This window comes from Carex rostrata, chromosome 10, assembly GCF_964058835.1.
Source record: "Carex rostrata chromosome 10, lpCarRost1.2, whole genome shotgun sequence".
In the NCBI taxonomy this organism is placed as follows: Eukaryota; Viridiplantae; Streptophyta; class Magnoliopsida; order Poales; family Cyperaceae; genus Carex; species Carex rostrata.
In genome coordinates this window covers 9,662,099-9,683,600 of record NC_135927.1, presented here as the reverse complement: position 1 = coordinate 9,683,600, position 21,502 = coordinate 9,662,099, and the positions used below count along the sequence as shown (strand labels likewise).

Sequence of the window (21,502 nt, the reverse complement as noted above, 5' to 3'; positions counted from 1 at the left end):
CCACTCAACATGATCTCCATATTGAAATGTGCTTAGAGACAAAATTTTATATTTTTTGGAATTTTGTTACTATTTATTAAGCCACTTTGAAAATCGCTGATCCGATGTTTCAGAAATTTTTACTGTTTTACTGTTCACAGCAAAACAACAATTTCCAAAATGGCTTAATAAATAGTAAAAAAATTCCAAAAAAAATGTAAAATTTAGTTTCCAAGCACATTTCAATATGGAGAACATGTTGGAAGGTTCAAATCGGTTGTTTGGATTTTCAAAATGAAAATATGGCGTGGAGTACAAACGCGTTTTACTCCATGGCTCACCGTAGCTCATTTATATATATATATATAGAGTAAGGCTACGAACTACGGTGCTATGGGTTGCATAGAGGGCTACGATGCTACAGCTCAATATTCGAGTTTTTAAAATCCTAACGGTCGATCCGAACCGTTCATCTTGTTCTCCATATTAATATGTGTTTGGAGACCAAATTTTACATTTTTTGGAAATTTTTTACTATTTTTTTAGATAGGTAGAAAATCAAATATCTGAATGGTGCAGAATTTTTTAGATCAACTGATTTTCTACCTATCTAAAAAAATAGTAAATTTTTTTCAAAAAATGTAAAATTTGGTCTCCAATCACATATTAATATGGAGAACAAGATGAATGGTTCAGATCGACCGTTAGAATTTTGAAAACTCGAATATTGAGCCATAGCACCGTAGCTCTCTATGCAACCCATAACACCGTTACCCATATATATATATATTTTTTTTATCCGTAGATTTTTTTTCTAAAAGTTAATATTTCATAGTCAAATGCTAGTAATGACAGCGTTTCTCCATATTAAAATTTCTGTAATAAAATTTCATCATACCAAATACTATAATTTTGCTCGTTCCAAAAAAATAATAATGCTAATGTTCCTGTTTTAAATTAAAAAATTCGAAAAAAAATACACTATAAGTCTATTTCATTTTTCATATAATATTACATAAAAAATTGGGGTTGGTTACTTGCAAGTGTGACACTTGCCATCATGGTAAAGCATACGGCAAGCAATTAAGTGGAGGTCATGATATGTTAGTGTCAGCAGCTTTGAAAAATGTGTCATTGCATCCAGCACTAGTCTTTCTGAATGAGGTGATCGGACTTTCCCGCTTTCTTCGCTTGGTTTCACCAAAAGCTGAGTAGATATATTCATTTGTTAGAAGATTACACTGAAATTAATTGTTTATGTAATTCTTGTATATATAGTTTTTTATTTACTGATGCCGTGCTGAACTTGTTCACTGTGATCGGAACAATACACTTGGTGGAGTTCAATTGATTTCCAATTGAATTCAAATCTAGTTTTTGATTGGAAAGTCTGTATAATAGAAAGAAATGATTGGAGATCATACAATCATTTGACCAGTATCGCGTATATGCTAGCAAATCGGAAAAACTACTGCTGTGTCTATGCTCCCAGAGATGAAATTAAAGAGGCCCACTTACTTGCAATTGGATTGCGTCATTAAGGCATGAAATCCTGTGAAATTATGGCTAGTGCGGCCCAGGATGGTAACACAAAATATGATTTGTGCGGCTGCACAAAGTAGACAGGGGGCCGCACAAAGGCTCTGTTGAATTCGTCATTCTTTTGTCTAAGTTGTGTGGCCATTTGTGTGAACAGGAGGGAAGCACAAAATGGCATTGGAGATCTGTGCGGATGACTGTGCGGCCAGGGGGGTAGCACGAATTTTCTGCTTTTCTCTTTTGGCTTGCTGGAGGTTTGTGCAACCATGGGAGGCTGCACGGAGGCTCTGACTCAACTGTATTTTTGTGAAATAGGGTTTAGGGATGAAATTAAAGACTACTACTGGGTACAAACCACTACAAGCAGCTGATTGGAGATCATACAATCAATTGACCAGTATCGCGTATATGCTAGCAAATCGGAAAAACTACTGCTGTGTCTATGCTCCCAGAGATGAAATTAAAGAGGCCCACTTACTTGCAAATAGGGCGCGAATCTACCAATTCGCCATCTCTGGATCCACCTACCCCCTGTTCCCAGACATAGCAAGATAGGAGAATATTGTTAAGGGTGTAGAATAAGGATACATTAGGTTAGATTTCACTTTCACAACAGCACTGTACTCCCTCACTGAAAGGGCACCCTTTGTAATATTTTCTGGATTTAATACAATCGCCTACGGGCTTTCGACCAAAAAAAAAAAAAAAAGAAAAAAAAAGAAATGATTTCACTTAAAAGAAAATGACACTTTTATCCTTGCTTGAGTGTTTCTTTTGTTGAAATAATTTTGAAGTTTAAATTAAATATGATCACAAGGCCTTTATTTTATCTACAAATCTACTTGCGTGCTGATCTGCTACTTATATTTTGGGTAATGTCTGCAGTCCCACAGGAAGTTCTAATTTGGTTCAATTACTACCCCGCTGTAAATTTCACTTTGACACCTTTTAACTTTCAGATAAGAAACGGGTCAAATCACTAATGTTTTTGATACACTTTAATCATGAATTTATTGTGCTAGCTTTTCAAGCTTGCCAGTAACTTTTCAAGGTAAAGGAGCATGTGAAAAAAATGAGAAAAAAAATAAGCTAACCGTAATAGAGGAGCAAACTACAATCTAAAAAAATTAAATAACAGTAACTTTGCAAACTTAATCTTCCTTCCCCATTTACCAGTAATAGAGGAGCAAAATATAATCTAAAAAATTGAATAATAGAGGAGCAAGCTACAATCTAAAAAATTGAATAATAGTAACTTGCTAGTAACTTTGCAAACTTAATTTTCCTTCCCCATTTACCAGTAATAGAGGAGCAAAATACAATCTAAAAAATTGAATAATAGAGGAGCAAACTACAGCAAGCACAAACTACAAATCATTGCCAAACTGAAATAAATAAAATATAATGTCACCAAAAATACTAAGGAGCATGCATTATCAAATTGATTCATACATACCAGTAACTAGCATCCATACATATCATATATGGTAACATTGATTAAGTGGTGTTTTCGTAATCCAGATACATTATTTATTGCAATAAATACAACAAATACAAAAAAAAAAGTTAACAAGAAATCACTGGAGGTGAATATGAGCCTAGTACTGGTATGAGGTAGATTTATATGTTGCTTGTTCTTTCTGTTTGATATTGCTAAGTATAGAAGTGGTGAGATTTTGATTAATTCCACTATCGCTATTTCCAAATTTTGATTAACTGCACTATCGTTAAGTAAAATTTCACTATTGCTAAGTAAAATTTCAACAAAATCGTAAGTAAATTTTTTTTCAATAAAATCTCACCCAAATCGTTGAAAATTTCTTCAGTAGAAGCTTGCCTCTTCAGTATCGCTAATCAAGGAATTAATGAATCACTAATCACCAATACTCTTCTTCGCTGGAACTTGCCTCTTCGCTTTGTAGAGTTCACAGATATTAGTTGAATTGGGAGCGTAATATAAAGAGGAAGAGGAAGGGTATCACTGGAAATAAATTAACGCCAAAATTTTGCCAAATCAACTCCCGCCGAATCTCTTGGTTTTTCACGTGAAAATTTTGGGCGGAAAATTTCCTACCAAATCGCGTCAAAAGAAATCTTTTCTTGTTGCTGTGACCATTCCGATCTGAAAATTTTGAAATACATCAATTCTTTTTCTCATTTAATGAGAAAGTGCTGGTTCCGATCACAGTGGTTATGTTTTGAATTTTTCATTTCGGTTAGGAAAATTTTCTAGAAACGGGAAATTATTTTTAGTAATGTTTTTTGAATTAGTGAAAAAAACAATATTCTCCGTACAAAATTGTAAGTTCAAATTTGAATGAGAATTTTATAAATATTAGACAGTTGAATGATTTGATCCCAAATATTTATTAAGAAAAATGATATTTTTTAGGTGAAAATACTATCTGTTTCTGTTTTCTAATATTGATTTTTTAAGCATGACAAATAAGAACTAAAATCATCAAATCATTTTATAGAGATTTACCTTTTGTTTTCAATTATATATGTGTATGAACTGAAAAGGATAGCAATGTTTAAGTGTCATTCACGATGGGATCAAATTAGAAATTGAAAACAAAGAATACATGATGCGTAGAGAAAATAGGTAAATGACAGTTGTTTTATTTCATATTTAAACTAAAAAAAGTTAGAAAATATAGGCACAACATCAATAAAAAAAAGAAGAAAAAAAAATTAGGATCCTATAACCGTGATGGGAGTGACTAAAACTTGTAAACGTGCAATGACTAAAAAGCTCCTCCACAATTTTTCGCATTGTATATAACGTCACATTATTAAAGTGATAAGAATTGTAGAGTGGTGTCGACTTTGAACAGTGTAAGATACTTCGTGCAAAAGAAAGGATTTGATACAGTGTAGTTTGCAAGAAGGAACATGGCAAAAATGAGCACAAATGAAATAATTACTAAGCTCCTATCATTACAATAAAAAATAAGTAAATTTGTGTTTACATGATATACATACCCTCTGTGCGTTTTTAGTTTGTTTATCTGGTAATATGTTGTAAATAGTAGAATGTAATTTTCTTAGTGTACTAATTTTATGTGTTTAGTGAAGTATATATATCTACTGGTGGTTTGACAAAATACAAAAAAACTGTGGAGTGAAAATAATAGGCCTAGAGTGCAAAGAATGTCATAAATTTGAATTGTGGAGTGTGAAAGAATAGGCCTAGAGTGGAAACAATGTTTTTCTTTTCTTTTCTTTATTGTTTTATTTAATTTGAATGTGCAATGTGATTTTTGGCATGGATGTCATTAATTTGAATTCAATTTTTAATAAAAAAAAATAAAGACAATGTGGCAAGAACTCCATTGAATTCGTATTCTCTGCATTAACTCAAAAATGAATCTTTTGAGTTAATAGATCTGGATTGTCCGATCAGCTTTAAGATTTGTACGAATTAAATATGCATTAATATTGATAACTTCTATATTTTAGACGGATACCGAATAGGCTTTGTTTACAATTAGATGGCTGAAATCTATTATTAACTCAAAAGATGCTCTTTCGAGTTAATGCAGACGATGCGGACCCGAACTCCATTATATTTTATGGAGGTGTTGGGAAACACCTTATACAACGCTGCTTAAAATAATGCTAAAAGTACTTGTAAAAAAAAGACAATGTGGCAAGAACAGTAGAACTCCATTATATTGAGTGCTGGGAAACACCTTTATACAATGCTGCTTAAAATAATGTTAAAAGTACTAAATCTTTATAAGATTCGCATGAATTTATTATTTTATTTACATATGGTTCCCATATATTGGGACCGTAATAATTACATCTGTGGTGCCATAGTTGTTTGTTGGGAATTGAATTGCCCTTCCACCTGGCCACTAAATTCATAGTTTTTTTTTTTTTTTTTTCAAAAAAAAAATTACGGATCTCCGAGTATGTTTTCTTCCAACTGGCCACAGTTCGTCCGGTTCAAAGTTTTGTAATTCGGAAATAATTAATGTATAATTTAGAAATAATTATGTAAAAAAAGTCAAAAATAAAAGAATTTTGCAAATAATTTATAATCCGCGTTTTATATGTTCTTTTGTGTTTTATTTAGAATTTAATTCAAAAACATCAAAAAGAAAAAAAAAAAGTGAATTATTTGTGAATTTATCGTGTATCATATTACTATTCTGGCCACTAAAAGCCACCTGTGTTCCTTAAAAAATTTACACAAACACAGAAGATCAGACGCGCCATTGGAAGCCCAATATGTGTTACTAAAAAATGGGAAGCCCAATATAGACGCTCCAGCAGATGGATAATAGATAGATGTCATGTTTGTACCAAATGAATGCATGATGTTGCATCTTTTGTTTGTTACATTAATTCTAGGTGCGCTAATGGACATGAAACAGAGATGGCTAGTTACTTGCAAGCGTATTTCTCATCATGGTAAAGCATTCAACAAACAAGTGGAGGTCATGACAGGAGAGTAGGTATGATGGGCATGAGACCTACTTTAGGCTCGATAAGTTCTAAGACCGTCTGATTCGCTTTAAGATTTGTGCGTTTTGGTTTAATAACCATTCGCACTCGAGTTAATTTTTGTCCGCACAGATCTTAAAGCAGATCAAACAATTCTGAAACCCATCAAATCAAAAGTAGGTCTGATACCTATTGGACCTACTTCGTTCTTGGAGGTCATATATTGTTGTCGACAACTTCGATTGCAATTCTAGGGTTTCATCAAAAGCTGACTAAATAGGGATCAGAGATTTCCAAGGGGATCAAATCAAATTCGGTATAATGTTCGATTTGAACTATTTTATTCATATCAAGATTTATGCGGATAATTTATATAAAAGTCCGTTTTGTAAATTTAAACGGACACATGAATGTTGACACAGATCAAATGGTACTGATTGGACACGAGTTATATAGAATTTGATCTGATGCTCATTTAAACTACCCTTTATTTTCTGCCTAAATATATTAATTTGTCAAAAGATTATAATGATATTGATTGTTTGTGTAATTGTGGTATTGAATTTGTTATGTATTGGAATTTTCAGTTCGATTATGAGGATTTAATGGGAAAGTGAGAATTAAATTTAGTTATGCTTTTTAGGTGAAAGAAGTATTTGTTCTAAAAAGCATGAATAACTAACATTATTTCCCAGTTTCCCATTAAATCCTCCTAATCGAAATGAAAATCCGATAGCTAACAAAGTTCAGCACAGCATCAGTATTTGTTTCGGTTTTAATAAAATGATTTTTTTTAAGCATGAAAATAAGAACTAAAATCATCAAATCATTTTCTAAAGATTTATCTTTTCGTTTTGGAAAAAAAAAATGAATGAACTGAGATCAAATTAGAAATTCAAATTAAAGAGAACATGATGCATAGGGAAAGTATATAAATCATATTGTTATTTATATTTCATTATTTAAATTAATTAATTTTGCATTTTAAAAATAAAAAAAAAATTAAAAAAATGGTATTAGGAGCCCATAACAGTGATAGAAGTAAAAGATCGTATGCGGCAGTGAGTAAGAATCATGCTCCACAATTCTTCGCTCTGCCACATACAATTTTGCTAACCGAATAGATACATAAATGATACGGCTAAAAAAATAACAAAGAAAAATATTTTTCACACTAGCCAGAAATTACAAGATTACAAAAAATTGTGTAAAATCAAAACAGAAAATTAACTAAAAAAATCAAGGTTGTACCAATCACTTGCACATGGAAAGGGGACCCACGGCAAAATATGGGCTCATCTGGACAAATCTATTATCTGAGCCTCTGAGGCATGGAGAGAAGAATAGTCACCCGGTACTAGAAAATAAAATGAGAACGAATGTACCACTTCCTTCAGGGGAGGTATCTCCAAGTGTATATTATTAAGAACAACAGAGAAAACAGAAGTTTGCCAGACCAGATTTTATATGAATAATTTTTTCTATTAATTACCTATTAATAACCGGGGAGAGGTAGATAGATGCTCTCTACAACAAATTCAAAAGAGCAGGGCTTTGCAATTTCCATCAAGACTTGTACCGGTTCACCCATGAATCTTTTTTTTTTTTTTTTTGAAAACCCTAAACCCGGTTCACCCATGAATCATGATACAAGTTATGCTTTGGTCTTTAATTTGCTGCATTGGAACTGACCATGACAAAATAATACTTAATTCAGAATCAAACGGAGACTATGAAACTGAGAAATTGAACCTAAGAGCAAATGATTTAATCTAAATTGATCCATGTAAACGAGAAAGGAGTAAGAGTTAGTAAGGAGAGGTTTTGTTACGTGTTTCGAAAGAAAAATCCATATGCACGATGGCATGAATTGGGAGTTCGTTGGCGATGGCAAAAAGCGTGTAAGCTGATTCACTCAAATTGGAGCTCGTATGACCAAATTGCGGCTAAAATACGAATGATGTGTAAGCTGATTAATTTAAAGCGTTGTAACGTTTAATCAACCATTACAATGGAATAATTCATTTTCGAGATCCAAATTTATGCAAAAACTTCCAGAGCCAACTATTGTAACAGTCATGAATTTCAACAATATTCAGCAATCTTCAACCTGGCGTATCTCGGTGCTTGAGTGTTTGATTTCGTCATATGATCACTTTTCGGAAAGCTTGTGAGGAGTAAATATTAATTTTGAAGTCTTAGCTTTCATCAGAACAATAATGCAGTCAATTATTTCAGAAACAAGAAGAGCCTCAACAATCATGTTGCAATTCTAAATCTTATGAACCTGCAAATATCTCAACTCAAAAAAATTGTGAAATTCAATAAATATATGTTTTGCAAATATAGTCAAACAAATTAAGTAGATTATTACATAGTCCGACAAAGAAGGAGAAGGGATGGGATGGGATGAAAGGGGAGGGACTGGAAAGGAAGGAGAGAGCATAGAGGAGCAGAGAGAGGAGAGCAGAATTGAGACCCACATATTTGATTCAATAATTCCAGATTTGTTTTGAGGCCTACCTATATTGTTTGGTTGAATATAGATATCTCGAATCGATTTATTTCACGAACGACGTGTTTACATGCAAAATTTATACTTTTGAATTAATTTAATATAATTAAAGTGATAAAAAAGAAGGATTATAAGAAAATTTTATTACATTCATTTTTTTTTATCATTTTTAACAGTTTCACTTTATATTAAATAAATTCAAAAAATTATAAAATTTGTATTTAAACGTATCACTCATGAAGTATATTGATTTTTACAGTTTGAATTCATTATTTGAAATCAAATTAATAGATTTTAAAATTAAGCTCATACAAGGAGCTTAAGCTAGTTCTACTAGCCGAAATAAAATCTTCAATGCTAATTTACACAAAATGAATCTTTTGGGCTTTCTATTGAGGTGGGGGCCCAATGGTGAATTTCCATCCCAGGTTTTGGTGGCTCGTTGGGACTTAATTAGAAACTAGGTGCATTGTTGCGGCTCCGCCGCAACTATTTTTTTTTTGTATGTTCGCATGTAAGCGATAATTCAAAACAACAATTGAAAATGAATGCTAGTTGTTTGTTGAAACAACAATTGAAAAGAAGATTGAAAGATAAAGGATACAACTTTATTGTAATAAATGTTAGTTTAATTCCAAACCAATCTATACACAGTTATCTGCCAGCAGCACAGACAGATAAGCTTGAAAATATTTGCTTATAATTCATGCCAGAGGCAAAAGAAACTTATTAAAGACTATAAATGCAAATCTGAGGAAAAAGATAAATGACCAGCAGAGTACCAAAAACTAAAAAAATAGACTTTACTGGTCTCATTGCAGAACCTAGAGTCAGTAAATTGTCTTTGCTTTGAAGCCCTTCGGAGGTGGCCCCCCACTTTGGAAGACAGTTTAAATCATAATATTAATATATTTCATACCAATTAGACAATGTTTAAATCGAAATGTGAGCTTACTGGAGCTATGTGTGGCACTCTCCCTTTGGCAGAATTTTTTCTTCTTGGACATGCTTATAATCTCATCTGGAATTACAAAAGAAAGTGAAAAATCAATATGTAAAAATTGAAATCAATCAGAAAGTCTGAATCTAGGCAATCTCCTGATTCTTCCCACAGTTGCATTGTACACATGCCTCCAATATAATCTTCCGTCTGGTATAGAAGTCTTCTCCTGGACAAATAAGCTTAAACTCTTTTCGAAATCTTCACAGAGGCTGCAAAGTCATGAGCGGGGCTCAAATATAAGGTCAAACTCACTGTGTCATTGAAATCCAATTCAGTCAGAATTCTTAAAAAAAGAAGAGAAATAAAGCCTAAATAGAGGAAGTAGAAAATACAGTCAGAATGTCAGATGGTAGTAGTTTGAACTTTGAAGGCAGCGGAGTGCAGCTGTTTAGAGTGCTCGCACCTTATGGTACTTGGAGTATTTAAAAAAGATTAGTGAAAAAAAGTGTGCCAAGAGTCATGACCATTTTTTTTTCTCAGTAAGAGTAGTATCAACTGCAGGTGGTTTAGTAGCCATCTATACAAGAAGAACAGTAAACATATTAATTAAAATTCAAGGAAAACAAACTAATGAAATCTATCGATATAAAGAATACTTGTTACTGTCAGGGGCATAGATATTAAATTAAGCATATTTTTTATGTAGAGGGCAATTGGAAGGTTCTGTACCATTATACCCTCATCAGCATAAGCTCCACTTAGATCAGAAGTACCATCTGTTGGTCATCGATTATTGGTAATTCATATTTAGAGGCAATATCAAAGTCGCGCGAGTCATGTGCTTGCCTAGAGGTGCAAACGGGTCAATATCCATCAGGATCCGTATCCAAAAATTAGATGCGGATATTGTTGGATTTGGCAAGTTGATACGCAAGATCCAGAGAGATATTTCCAGAAGATTGGCATCTATTATTATCTTTTTTTTATTTGTTATGTTTAGCTATGTATAGGTGGTCAATATTTATTTACTATATCTAGATGATTGTTGCTTTATTTTTTTTATTCTTAGAAGGATATAACTAGGGAGGTGCGTCTCTGTTTCAATTAAGAAAAAAAGACAGAAAAGAAAACTTGCTTGTAATATTAAGCCTGATTAATAAAATAAGGGAGGGAGGGAGTTCAAGGGAGTTTGGTGTTCTTTGTGATTTTAATTCTGACATGGTATCAGAGCAGGACGATTAACCTGGTGATATAGTTCAGAGAATTATAGTTCTTCTTTGTCTTTAACTACTATTCTCTTTACTATATTGCTCTAAGGAGTTTTGATTCCTGTTTTTCTCGTTTTCATGATGACTCCTCCCGAGAATCTCTCTGAAACAGCCACCTCCGAAACAGCTACCTTGCTTGAGAAATTAACTCACCTAATTACCTTACAACAAAACCAAATGATAACAATGCAGAATACGCTTGTTTCATTACCACAAACACCACCACAGCCCGTAAACCAAGACCGATGGAGCTATACATCCCAATCCTATTGACATAAAGATGGACGGCATAAATTATGCGTTTTGGTGTCAAGCAGTTGAGATGAACGTAAAAGGACGCGAGAGAATGAAGCATCTCACGGGCATACCTCAACCACCGGACATAACCGAACCTCTGTATCAAAAATGGCTAGTCGATGATGTTATTGTCAAAGGGTGGTTAATCAACTCTCTCGAACCAAGGCTGAGGGGGAGCTACATCCGATATCCTACAGCAAGAGGTGTGTGGGAAGCAATAGCTACGACCTTCTATGATGGATGTGATGAAGCACAAATTTTTTCACTCAACCGGCAAGTATCTCACCTTAAACAGGGAGGCAGGGCCATAGAAGAGTACTACGATGACTTGCAAAAACTGTGGCAAGAAATCGATTTTCGGTGTCCCAATCCGATGGTGTGTGTTAATGACATAGAAGCATTCAACACATATATCAGGAAGAATAGAGTTTATGCATTTCTTGATGGCCTTGATGACCGGCTAGATCATGTCAGAGCCGAAGTTCTCAAACTCAACCCGTTCCCCACAATAGAACAGGCGTATGGGCACGTAAGGCGTGAGAACATTAGGCAGGAGGTTATGATCAAAGGAGATGGAGGGTATCAGAATTCAATGGCGATGGTCTCTAAAGGGTTTAAATCCGCAGAGGTAAGACTCACTCTCAATAAAAATAACCCAGTTGATAAATCTAAATTGAAATGTTCACACTGTGGAGGAACTAGACATGTGAAGGAGCAATGTTTTCAAATTGTGGGATACCCTGAGTGGTATGTAGAAAGGAGGAAAAATAAGCAACAAATGCCAAAGGGTAAGGCAGCACTTGCAACAGCTGAAACTCACCTTGTGCCGAATCAAGCCCAAGGCACAGTCAACCCGATGCCTCATCTGGTGCCGAATCATCAACTCTAGCTAAAGCACACGCCACCTAGAGGCAAGATGTCGGGTCAAGAGGAGAGCTACTGGGCCGGTTCAAGCCAAGAACAAGAGCTAAGAATGAGTCATGAAACAGGTCAAGGGACAAGATCAACTGCCTTACATGCAACAGGTACATCTGGTACATGTGAAGGCCCAGGTAAAACTCATTTCTCTAATTATCCCGAATATAAAAAACCAGGTGAATGGATAATAGACTCAGGGGCCACGGATCATATGACCTATTCAAAAAGAGATTTTGTGACCAATAGGAAAACAAAGAAAAATGGTATTTTTAATGCAAATGGGGTGACTTACCCGGTAGAAGGGGCAGGGGATGTGCCCGTGTCAGATAATATCACCCTTAAAAATACACTATTTGTCCCATCCTTATCAATCAAACTGATCTCAATCGGACAATTAACAAAAGAACATAATTGTGTAGCGCTTATGTTTTCGAATTATGTTATCTTTCAGGATATCCTCACGAAGGAGGTCATTGGCCGTGGTACTAAACGAGACGGATTGTATTATCTTGATGAAGTGAAGATTGGAAAAACCTATCTGTCAAGCACGAAACCTAATAACTCGAGAGAAACAATTTTTTTATGGCATAAGAGGCTAGGACATCCCTCTTTTGGGTATTTAAAAAAACTTTCTCCTCATTTATTTGTTGGTTTAGAGAATGAACAATTTGTGTGTGAAACATGTATTAAGGTTAAAAGCCATAGAACATCTTATTTTGATAGTGATAAAAGAAGTTTGGTTCCATTTGATTTGGTTCATACTGATGTATGGGGACCATCCCCAGTTGTCTCTAAATCAGGATGTAGGTGGTTTACAACTTTCACTGATGATTGTACCCGGATGACATGGGTTTATTTATTAAAAACCAAAGATGAGGTAACAAATGTGTTTCAAAATTTTTTTAAGATGGTACAAAATCAGTTTGAGAAAAGGATTAAGATTTTGAGAAGTGATAATGGAACAGAATATGTAAATAAAAATTTACAAGTTTTTTTTAAGGAAAATGACATTTTGCACGAAACCATGTGTGCTGGTACTCCTCAACAAAATGGGATTGCCGAGAGAAAAAATAGACATATCCTTGAAACTGTTCGATCGATCATGTTTGAGAGTCATATGCCTTCGATTTTTTGGGATAATGCAGTATCTTTTGCTGTGTATCTTAATAATAGAACTCCAACACGAGTCAATAATTTCAAAACACCACTCCAAATATTATCCAGTCATGTTAGGATTCCTTCTATTCTCAACTTACCTCCAAAAATATTTGGTTGTACTGCATATGTTCATCTTCAAAAACCTTCCCGATCAAAGTTTGAACCCCGTGCTGAGAAGTGTGTATTCTTAGGATTTGGGATGCATCAAAAATGATACAAATGTTACAATCCAAATACAAGGAAATTTTTTACAATCATGGATATTGTTTTTTTGGAAAGTGAATATTTTTTCAAGGGAAATAATTCAATTCAGGAGGAAATTGAGTACGAATTCAATTATTCACAAAATTTGGACTTTTTAAGGCAACCATATCAAGCTACGGATTTAATTGCTCCCATCCAAAATTTAATTATTCCCGAACCATGTGAAGGCCCGAAATCAATTTTTGATGAGCAAAATTTGGAAAGCTCATTTCATGATAAACACACGCCACAAGATCCCAATCCAGAAGATATTGGCCCAGATAAGGTGGTACCTGAGGTAGCTGAGTCAAATGAAGAGTTACAATCCGAAGTACCACAAAGGCCAATGACTCCTGAGGATGATCATGAGGTAAGTCGTGCTAAGCTTGTTTTTAATTTACCATTTAGGACTAATCGAGGTAAAACCACCAAAGCGCTATGTTCCAGAGGATGGAACAAGCGAAGAAGTCAAGTATCCAATTGCTAATTTTACCACCACTAAAAACTTGTGTGAACCACTCAAAACATTTGTGAACCAAATATCATCGGTCATAGTACCGGAAAAACTAGAAGAAGCATTAAAGGATCCAATGTGGATTGAGGCAATGCATTAAAGAAAAATCGTACATGGACCTTAGTTGACTTACCAGAGGGTAAGAAAACAGTTGAGTGTAAGTGGGTCTATACTCTAAAATATAATGCAGAAGGGAAAATCGAAAGATATAAAGCGAGGTTAGTTGCGAAAGGGTACACTCAAACCTATGGAATTGACTTTCAAGAAACTTTCTCACCAGTTGCTAAACTAAATTCTGTTCGAGTTCTTTTATCCCTTGCAGCAAACTTAGACTGGCCTCTACATCAATTTGACGTGAAGAATGCTTTCTTGCACAGAAACTTAAAGGAGGAAATATATATAGATATTCCACCTGGCTATGAACAATTGGGAAGAGAAAAAAAGGTGTGCAAACTAGAGAAGGCTTTGTACGGATTAAAGCAGTCACCAAGGGCATGGTTTGGTCGGTTTTGTCAAGTAATGAAGGGATGTGGATACACTCAAAGTGAATCCGACCATACTATGTTATACAAAAAGAATTAGGGAAGAATTGCTGTTTTAATTATTTATGTTGATGATATGATTATAACAGGTAATGATCATAATGAAATTGAAGAATTAGAAAATAAATTGTCAAAAGAATTTGAGATGAAGAACCTAGGTGGATTGAAGTACTTTCTTGGAATCGAAGTATCTCGCAACAAAGAAGGTATATTTCTCTCTCAAAGAAAATATGTACTTGATTTTCTTGCCGAAGTCGGGATGCTAGAGTGTAAACCGGCTGATACACCCATGGTTCAAAATGTAAAATTAGATGTGAGCCCAAATCAAACACCAGTTAACAAAGAAAGATACCAAAAGTTGGTAGGAAAATTAATTTACCTATCACATACCAGACCTGACATCGCTTATGCAGTAAGTGTTGTGAGTCAATTCATGCACTCACCAAGTGATGAGCATATGGAAGCTGTTATGAGAATTATTAGGTACTTGAAGGGGGCTCCAGGAAGAGGAATTGTGTTCCGAAAAAACAAACATTTAGAAGTGAGTGGTTACAGTGATGCTGACTGGGCTGGCTGTGTGGTAGATCGAAAATCGATTGCAGGGTACTTTACCTTTGTGGGAGGAAATCTAGTAACATGGCGAAGCAAAAAACAGAACGTGGTGGCACTTTCAAGTGCTGAAGCCGAATTCAGAGGAATGGTGAAGTGCATCTGTGAGCTGCTATGGTTAAGAAGATTGCTCGAGGAATTAGGATATGGGCCACAAACCAAAATAAATCTATATTGTGATAACAAGGCAGCCATAAATATTTCTCATAACCCGGTTCAACATGATAGGACAAAGCATATTGAAATTGATAGACACTTCATCAAAGAGAAGTTAGATGCGAAAATCATCAAAATGCCTTTTGTGAGATCAAGTGAACAACTAGCTGATATGCTGACAAAAGCCGTGTCAACCAAGACATTTCAGGAATCGCTTGATAAATTAGGAATGATGGATATTTACGTATAAACTTGAGGGGGAATGTTGGATTTGGCAAGTTGATACGCAAGATCCAGAGAGATATTTCCAGAAGATTGGCATCTATTATTATCTTTTTTTTATTTGTTATGTTTAGCTATGTATAGGTGGTCAATATTTATTTACTATATCTAGATGATTGTTGCTTTATTTTTTTTATTCTTAGAAGGATATAACTAGGGAGGTGCATCTCTGTTTCAATTAAGAAAAAAAGACAGAAAAGAAAACTTGCTTGTAATATTAAGCCTGATTAATAAAATAAGGGAGGAAGGGAGTTCAAGGGAGTTTGGTGTTCTTTGTGATTTTAATTCTGACATATATTCTATATCTGAATATCCGTGCGAAGACGGATACAGATATTGTTTTGGATTTTAATTATCTGTATCCGAATAGTAGATATATACCATATAGTTTAATATATATTATTGAAATATTTATGTATATATCTACGGATATCCAATATCCGATCCATCTCTGTTTGTATCCATTTAATATCCGATCCATATCTATATCCAAAAAACAAAAGTGGATACGGATATGGTTTTACCACTATCAGATCGTTTGCACCCCTACATGTGCTGGTACTGCCATTATTGGTCCTGTACCATAACTGCAATTTTAATAATATTCAACAAAGGTCATAAAAATAGAAGATTATAAGCATAACAATTAACGCAAGGTCAGTTGGTAATTTAGTGGTCGTTAAATATTCATAGATTAATGACAAAAGGCGGGAACGATATGCGCTGTCAGAACTATTACCACCACATGTCACGACAATTTACACACACACATATCAATGAAGAAATTAATGTGCCCATCAAGAAAGGTAAAATTACTTGGTGAACCTCTTCTTCGTATTTGTAAATTTGATAGTAGCAAATATAGGAAGATAACCTAGCTACAAAATAATTTCAATCAGCTGATATAGGATAACAATGAAAACTATACAATAATAATGAAGAAAGCAGGTTGGCACAATTTATGGTCAAACGTGGAACATGACAAATGAAAAATTTACAATAAATAAAAACTCCACAAATAAGGATGAAGGTTAACAGAAATAGAGCAACAGAGAGAGAGAGGAGTTCAAATCGCCACCACATCCCACATAAGCTGTGCAACAAAGGTGAAATTGAGAAGGTGTGGGATGTAATATATGTGTCAAAATTTTGAAGGGAAAAGTGAAACTGGGGAAGCATTAGATTTTATAAATATACTAATTTCCATAAGTAGAAAATCAGTGCATTAACAAAACATATGAAATAAAGTTTATATTGGAAAATTCAATAAAAAATCTACATTCCAAAATATATTGTTATGATTTTCCTTATCTCAATTAGAATGTAAACCAAAGAAGGGTACTTTAGTCATTTAAAGAATGAAAAGGAAAAAATGTAACATGATAATTATTAGCATGTCTTGAGGGGGCTATCAAGATGCTTATTACTTGTAGAGACAAACATAACTCCTAGATAAATTTCAGGGGTGTGCATATTTTTATATACCAAAACATCTAAGTTAACAAAAAAAGGTATCATTGAAATAAAGTTAAAAAAATAGGTCCGAAAATTTACCTACCAGCCTCGTGGTCCCTCAAGTCTGTCTTTTTTTGAGTGAAAAACCTTCAAGCCATTAGCTGCCACCAGCTCGATAACCAATTATGAGTTCCCGTCAAATCTACATAACATAAATATACTTTGTGGTTGGCAAGAACAGGGATTTACGTTGGTATTGCAATAATTGGTACTGGCTTTACGCATTTAAGATTAATTTAAGAAACAAATGAAAAATGCACAATTATACATAGCAAAATTTTCAAATTTAGTGAATTTTATTTCAGTGTGTGATGTTATCCCAGCAGGGTTTGTTAATTGTTATACCTGTCAGTTCAGGTGCTAGCTTTTGGATTGTTTTCCTATTATTTTATTCTTTGTATTACAAGCCTGAAGACACTACACTACCCTAACCAATCCTATCTCTCTCAAATTCTCAAACTCTATGATCCAACTATTGATGAAATTAGAACCCAGGTCTTCACTCTCAGGACAATGCCATTGCAATTAAGCATGTCGGAGAACTATAATTAAGCATCACAACCCAAATTTGCAGTATCTCCTTTCATTTTTTTTGGTGACTTCTATCTTTTCTGGATCTTTCATGTAGCAATCTTTCCAACGGCGAGAAATTTACCTTAGTACCAGTGGACAAGGCGGCCTTCTTCGTTCGCCAATCGCAACAGATGTTTCACTTCTCCTTTTGTATTTGTTGCTCTAGAGTTTTCTTATTTTATACCTCCACTTGCATAAACTACAGGGGCAAAAAAATTGCGACAAATTGGAAAATCGCACAAATTTTCCAATTGCACAATAGAAAAGACACAATTCATGAAAAATAAGTTGGATTAATGAGAAAGAAAGAGAAAAGGAAGTATAGAAATGAAATTTGAGATTTGAGATATCTTTGCAGCTCAAAGTATTTATAAGAGAAGGAAATGCGAAAAATAACACAAAAGGAATAATGAAATTAAAAGAGAAGGAAATTCAACTGACTCCATACTGTGCAACTGTTTTCATGTCTTCAAAGGGTCTGACAATTCTTCCTTTTTTGAATTTTGGATAAATAACCTTACTCTTCAAGGAAACCACAGAACCTCGTCAATTTAGAATGACCAATATGACAACACTACATGACCCATCACTGCAAATAGAGGTAATAATGGAATTGTAACCATTATGTTGGTAACATAGCATATTTCTATGTTTCATGTTAACAAACGTAGGAATGATTACACAGTTCAAAAACTCAGTTTACGGAGGGCATAACAGTAAACATATGAGCTATCATTACTAATAAACCATCGATTCAATAAGTAAATAATGTGGAAGTGAAAGGAACATAACAGGGTCAAACAGATTGAAGAACTGCCTAGCATATGTGGAAGGGGGAAAAGGAAGATATCATTGTGGTTGTGTAAGCGCGTGCATAGCAAGGTTGATTGCAATATAACAAAACTATAATCAAAATTAATGTTAACTATTTCCCTCATTGATTAAGTGGTCTATACATCAATGATGCATAATTTCTAACATTGACTAATAAACTGATATGCATTTATCAGAATTGGAGCACCATAGAAAGATATAATTGGCTTATTCATATAACAAACATCCTATAGAAGAACCACGCCATAGAAGAAATTTATTTCCTACCTTAGCAATGTACATAACATGTAACAAAAATGAACACATGCAGTACTGGTATAGATGCATTAACTACATTATCAATATACCACATCAATCATGTAGAAGGAAAAGAGAAGGCATTTCTACACACTTCCAAAAGAATGGGAAGAGGGAAGTGAAGCACCTGTAAAGAATTGATAGGGTTCCTGTAAATCACCTATTCAGTCGAGACGCACCTAGAAACATCTTTTGTGTCAACTAATTGCAATATTCTCTAACACATTATTGTTACTATTATATTAGAGTAACATGAACTAACAAACAGCATATTACAGTGCAAAATTAAGATAAGGGGTGTAGTTGGAGAACTGAAATGACAAATAGACTGATGCAAAATAGGCATTCAATTTTTCCTGTAGCAGTTGCCCATAGGCTCTCTCCGTTGGGTACTAAGAGTGAAATACATCAGTAAGTTTTAGACATGAGCAAGTTACATATGGTTTAAATAGTGGAAAGGCACAGTACACTAAGCCATTCAAGACTATAAATATACCAGCATAGTCTTCTTGAAGCCTAAGTACCCGGTTGGCACATCCTCCTCGTGGCTCCTTAGAGCTTCTCTAAATGATTTAGAGCTGGAGAGAGCAGAAATTGAAAAGTGCATGGATTGAAATAAGAAAACGGAACTGTAAGGAGGTGGAGAGGAAATTAATTGAAGGAAAAATAAAGCAAAAAGAAGTGAGATGTCCACTTTATCAACCTGGAATCGGAGCTGTCAAGTGCATGCAGTGGTAGCTTCCAATCTCTTTAGTTGGTCGTAACAAAAATCATCATTTATGCCAAAAATACAAAATGAGCATAAATTCACACACAGAAGAAATTATCAAAATCCCGACATGTCTTCTGAACTAATTTTGTTTTTTCCAAGTTCATAACCAAGGAATATTGAAATTTATTGAAGCATATATTCATTTTTTCACCATGTAAGGTGAACTACAGAAATTTATTGAAGCGTATATCCATTGAAAACATCTCATATCTCATTACAGAAATATCAAGTGTAAGCATCTAACGAATATTAGTGTCTGGTACAAAATGCTTAAGTTTGATTCGATAAATGCTTACATGGTGATATTATTGTCGAGTGGGATGTTTTGAACTGAAGCATTTATTTAATATCAAGCTAAAGCATTTACATGGTGCTATATTATCGAATCAAACCGAAGCATTTATCTAATATCAGGTGTTGAGTGGTCCATTTTTTGAGGAACTGAAGAGCATTTTGCATGAAAAAAAATATCTCGAGAAGAACTCAAGATATTACTATGTACATGACAAATCATGAATTAGTACCCAAGGAAAAGAGGCTGGTTTGCATTTAGAAATTGGAGGCTGATTTTGTCCCCGACACGACACTAATGTCTTGTATATGTTAACCTCTATATTGTTGTTACATCCCCCATCTCTCATTGCATAGATATTTGTAATTACTAAGTTGGGATCGAAAGTAATCGATTCCAGTTATACATGATGTGTAAATAAAACAGAACAAAAGAACTTCCAACCAAATTAATTTGACAATCCACAACTACCTTAAGAAATTAATGTACTATGTTAGTCCAAATGGTAACTGTAAGGTTAAGTGAACAACTAAAAAAGGGGGAGAAAAAGGAAGAATACTCAAATAAAAGTTTTTTTGTTGGTGAGGTCTGTTATGTTCATGTAATGGGTAATAGCTCACTATTGATTAGGTTGGTGCTTAATTACCTTCGTAACAGTGAGCAAGCAGTGCTGCACAGTTGCGATGGAGGCTTCTACCCAATCGCAATGGAGAACGCACTTCTAATTTTGTGGGTGCTGCTGTATAATATTCTTATGTTTAAACCTCTAATTGAGAAAAACGCAGGAAATGAAAATGTACCGCAAATTATCAAATACGGAAGATTTGGTAAGAACTTGTGGAGGAGAATAGAAATTGGGAAATGAAATCGGTGGTGGAATTAGAAAGAATCTTACCGGACGAGTCAAATGGAGACCACCGAAGTTGGAGGCGCAGATCAGTTCTAATGTAAGCAGCTGTTGTTGTAGGAGGAGAAAGAAAGGGGAAGAAATGGAGAAGGCTAGAGAAATTTAAGCGGCTGTTTCCAAGGTCGGGAAGATGGAACAGTCAAACAAAAGAAAGCGGGAGGGGGAGGTCAGGGAGAGAAACACGTAGCAACTGAGTAACACGTGGCGAGCGTGAAGAATTGAGAGACGACGGGTAGCAAAAAGAGTTATTCTCAAATCTCAACGAAGGAAATTTGGTTGATGACGTGAGATGACGAGAGCATAAAATAATCTGATCTCTCAGTGTTGCATCGGAAGGTTGGATGGGGGATGTTACTGTAGAATGAACAGTAACACCCCATTCAACTTTTATGGGTTTATAATTCTGTGGCTTACTAATTTGTCTCCTATACTTTTTGGAAGAATAGTAGTGAAAAATCTTCTTTTCTGGTCTCCTTAAAGAAAGAAAATTGGGTTTGCATTTATTTGAGGACATAAAAACATTCATACGGAGAACAATTCAGGCCCATATCAAGTAGGCTCTGTTTAGTAAATCAAGGTCCAAAATTGATCAGCGCTCAAACTGATCCAAAAAAGCCCAAATTTAAGTCAGTGTAAGACAATTAAGTAGAGCCTCTTCTGATCTCTCCTCACTAATAATAACTAATAAGTAATGCATGATATCTCTTTAATATTCGTGCGGATACTGATTGAACGGTTTGGATCTAAAAAGAAATATTTTGTTACCTTAGTGATATAAATTACTGTTTAGTTACGTCAAAGAAATAATTTGTAAAATTGTAATTAGCAAGCAGCAGTAGCTGGACGGGACCCACTCGTCAGTGTAACACAATTAAGTAAAACAACTATTCTCTC

The 21,502-nt window shown here is 34.4% G+C and overlaps 1 protein-coding gene and 1 long non-coding RNA gene across 2 annotated transcripts; both read left to right on the top strand.

Annotated features, from left to right (window-relative positions):
* The first annotated feature begins 10,979 nt into the window (after positions 1–10,979).
* Positions 10,980–11,706, top strand: LOC144560270 (uncharacterized). The gene is made up of 2 exons (XM_078309435.1): positions 10,980–11,597; positions 11,692–11,706. The coding sequence occupies exons 1-2, from the start codon at positions 10,980–10,982 to the stop codon at positions 11,704–11,706; spliced, it is 633 nt and encodes a 210-aa protein (XP_078165561.1).
* A 133-nt stretch (positions 11,707–11,839) lies between these two features.
* LOC144561013 (uncharacterized) lies at positions 11,840–12,673 on the top strand. Its single transcript, XR_013513549.1, has 2 exons — positions 11,840–12,048; positions 12,366–12,673. It is a non-coding gene; the product is annotated as an uncharacterized LOC144561013 (long non-coding RNA).
* The last annotated feature ends 8,829 nt before the right edge of the window (positions 12,674–21,502 follow it).

Bases quoted from the DNA above. Each gene is read 5' to 3' on its own strand.
- LOC144560270 (XM_078309435.1), top strand. From the start codon at position 10,980: ATGGACGGCATAAATTATGCGTTTTGGTGTCAAGCAGTTGAGATGAAC.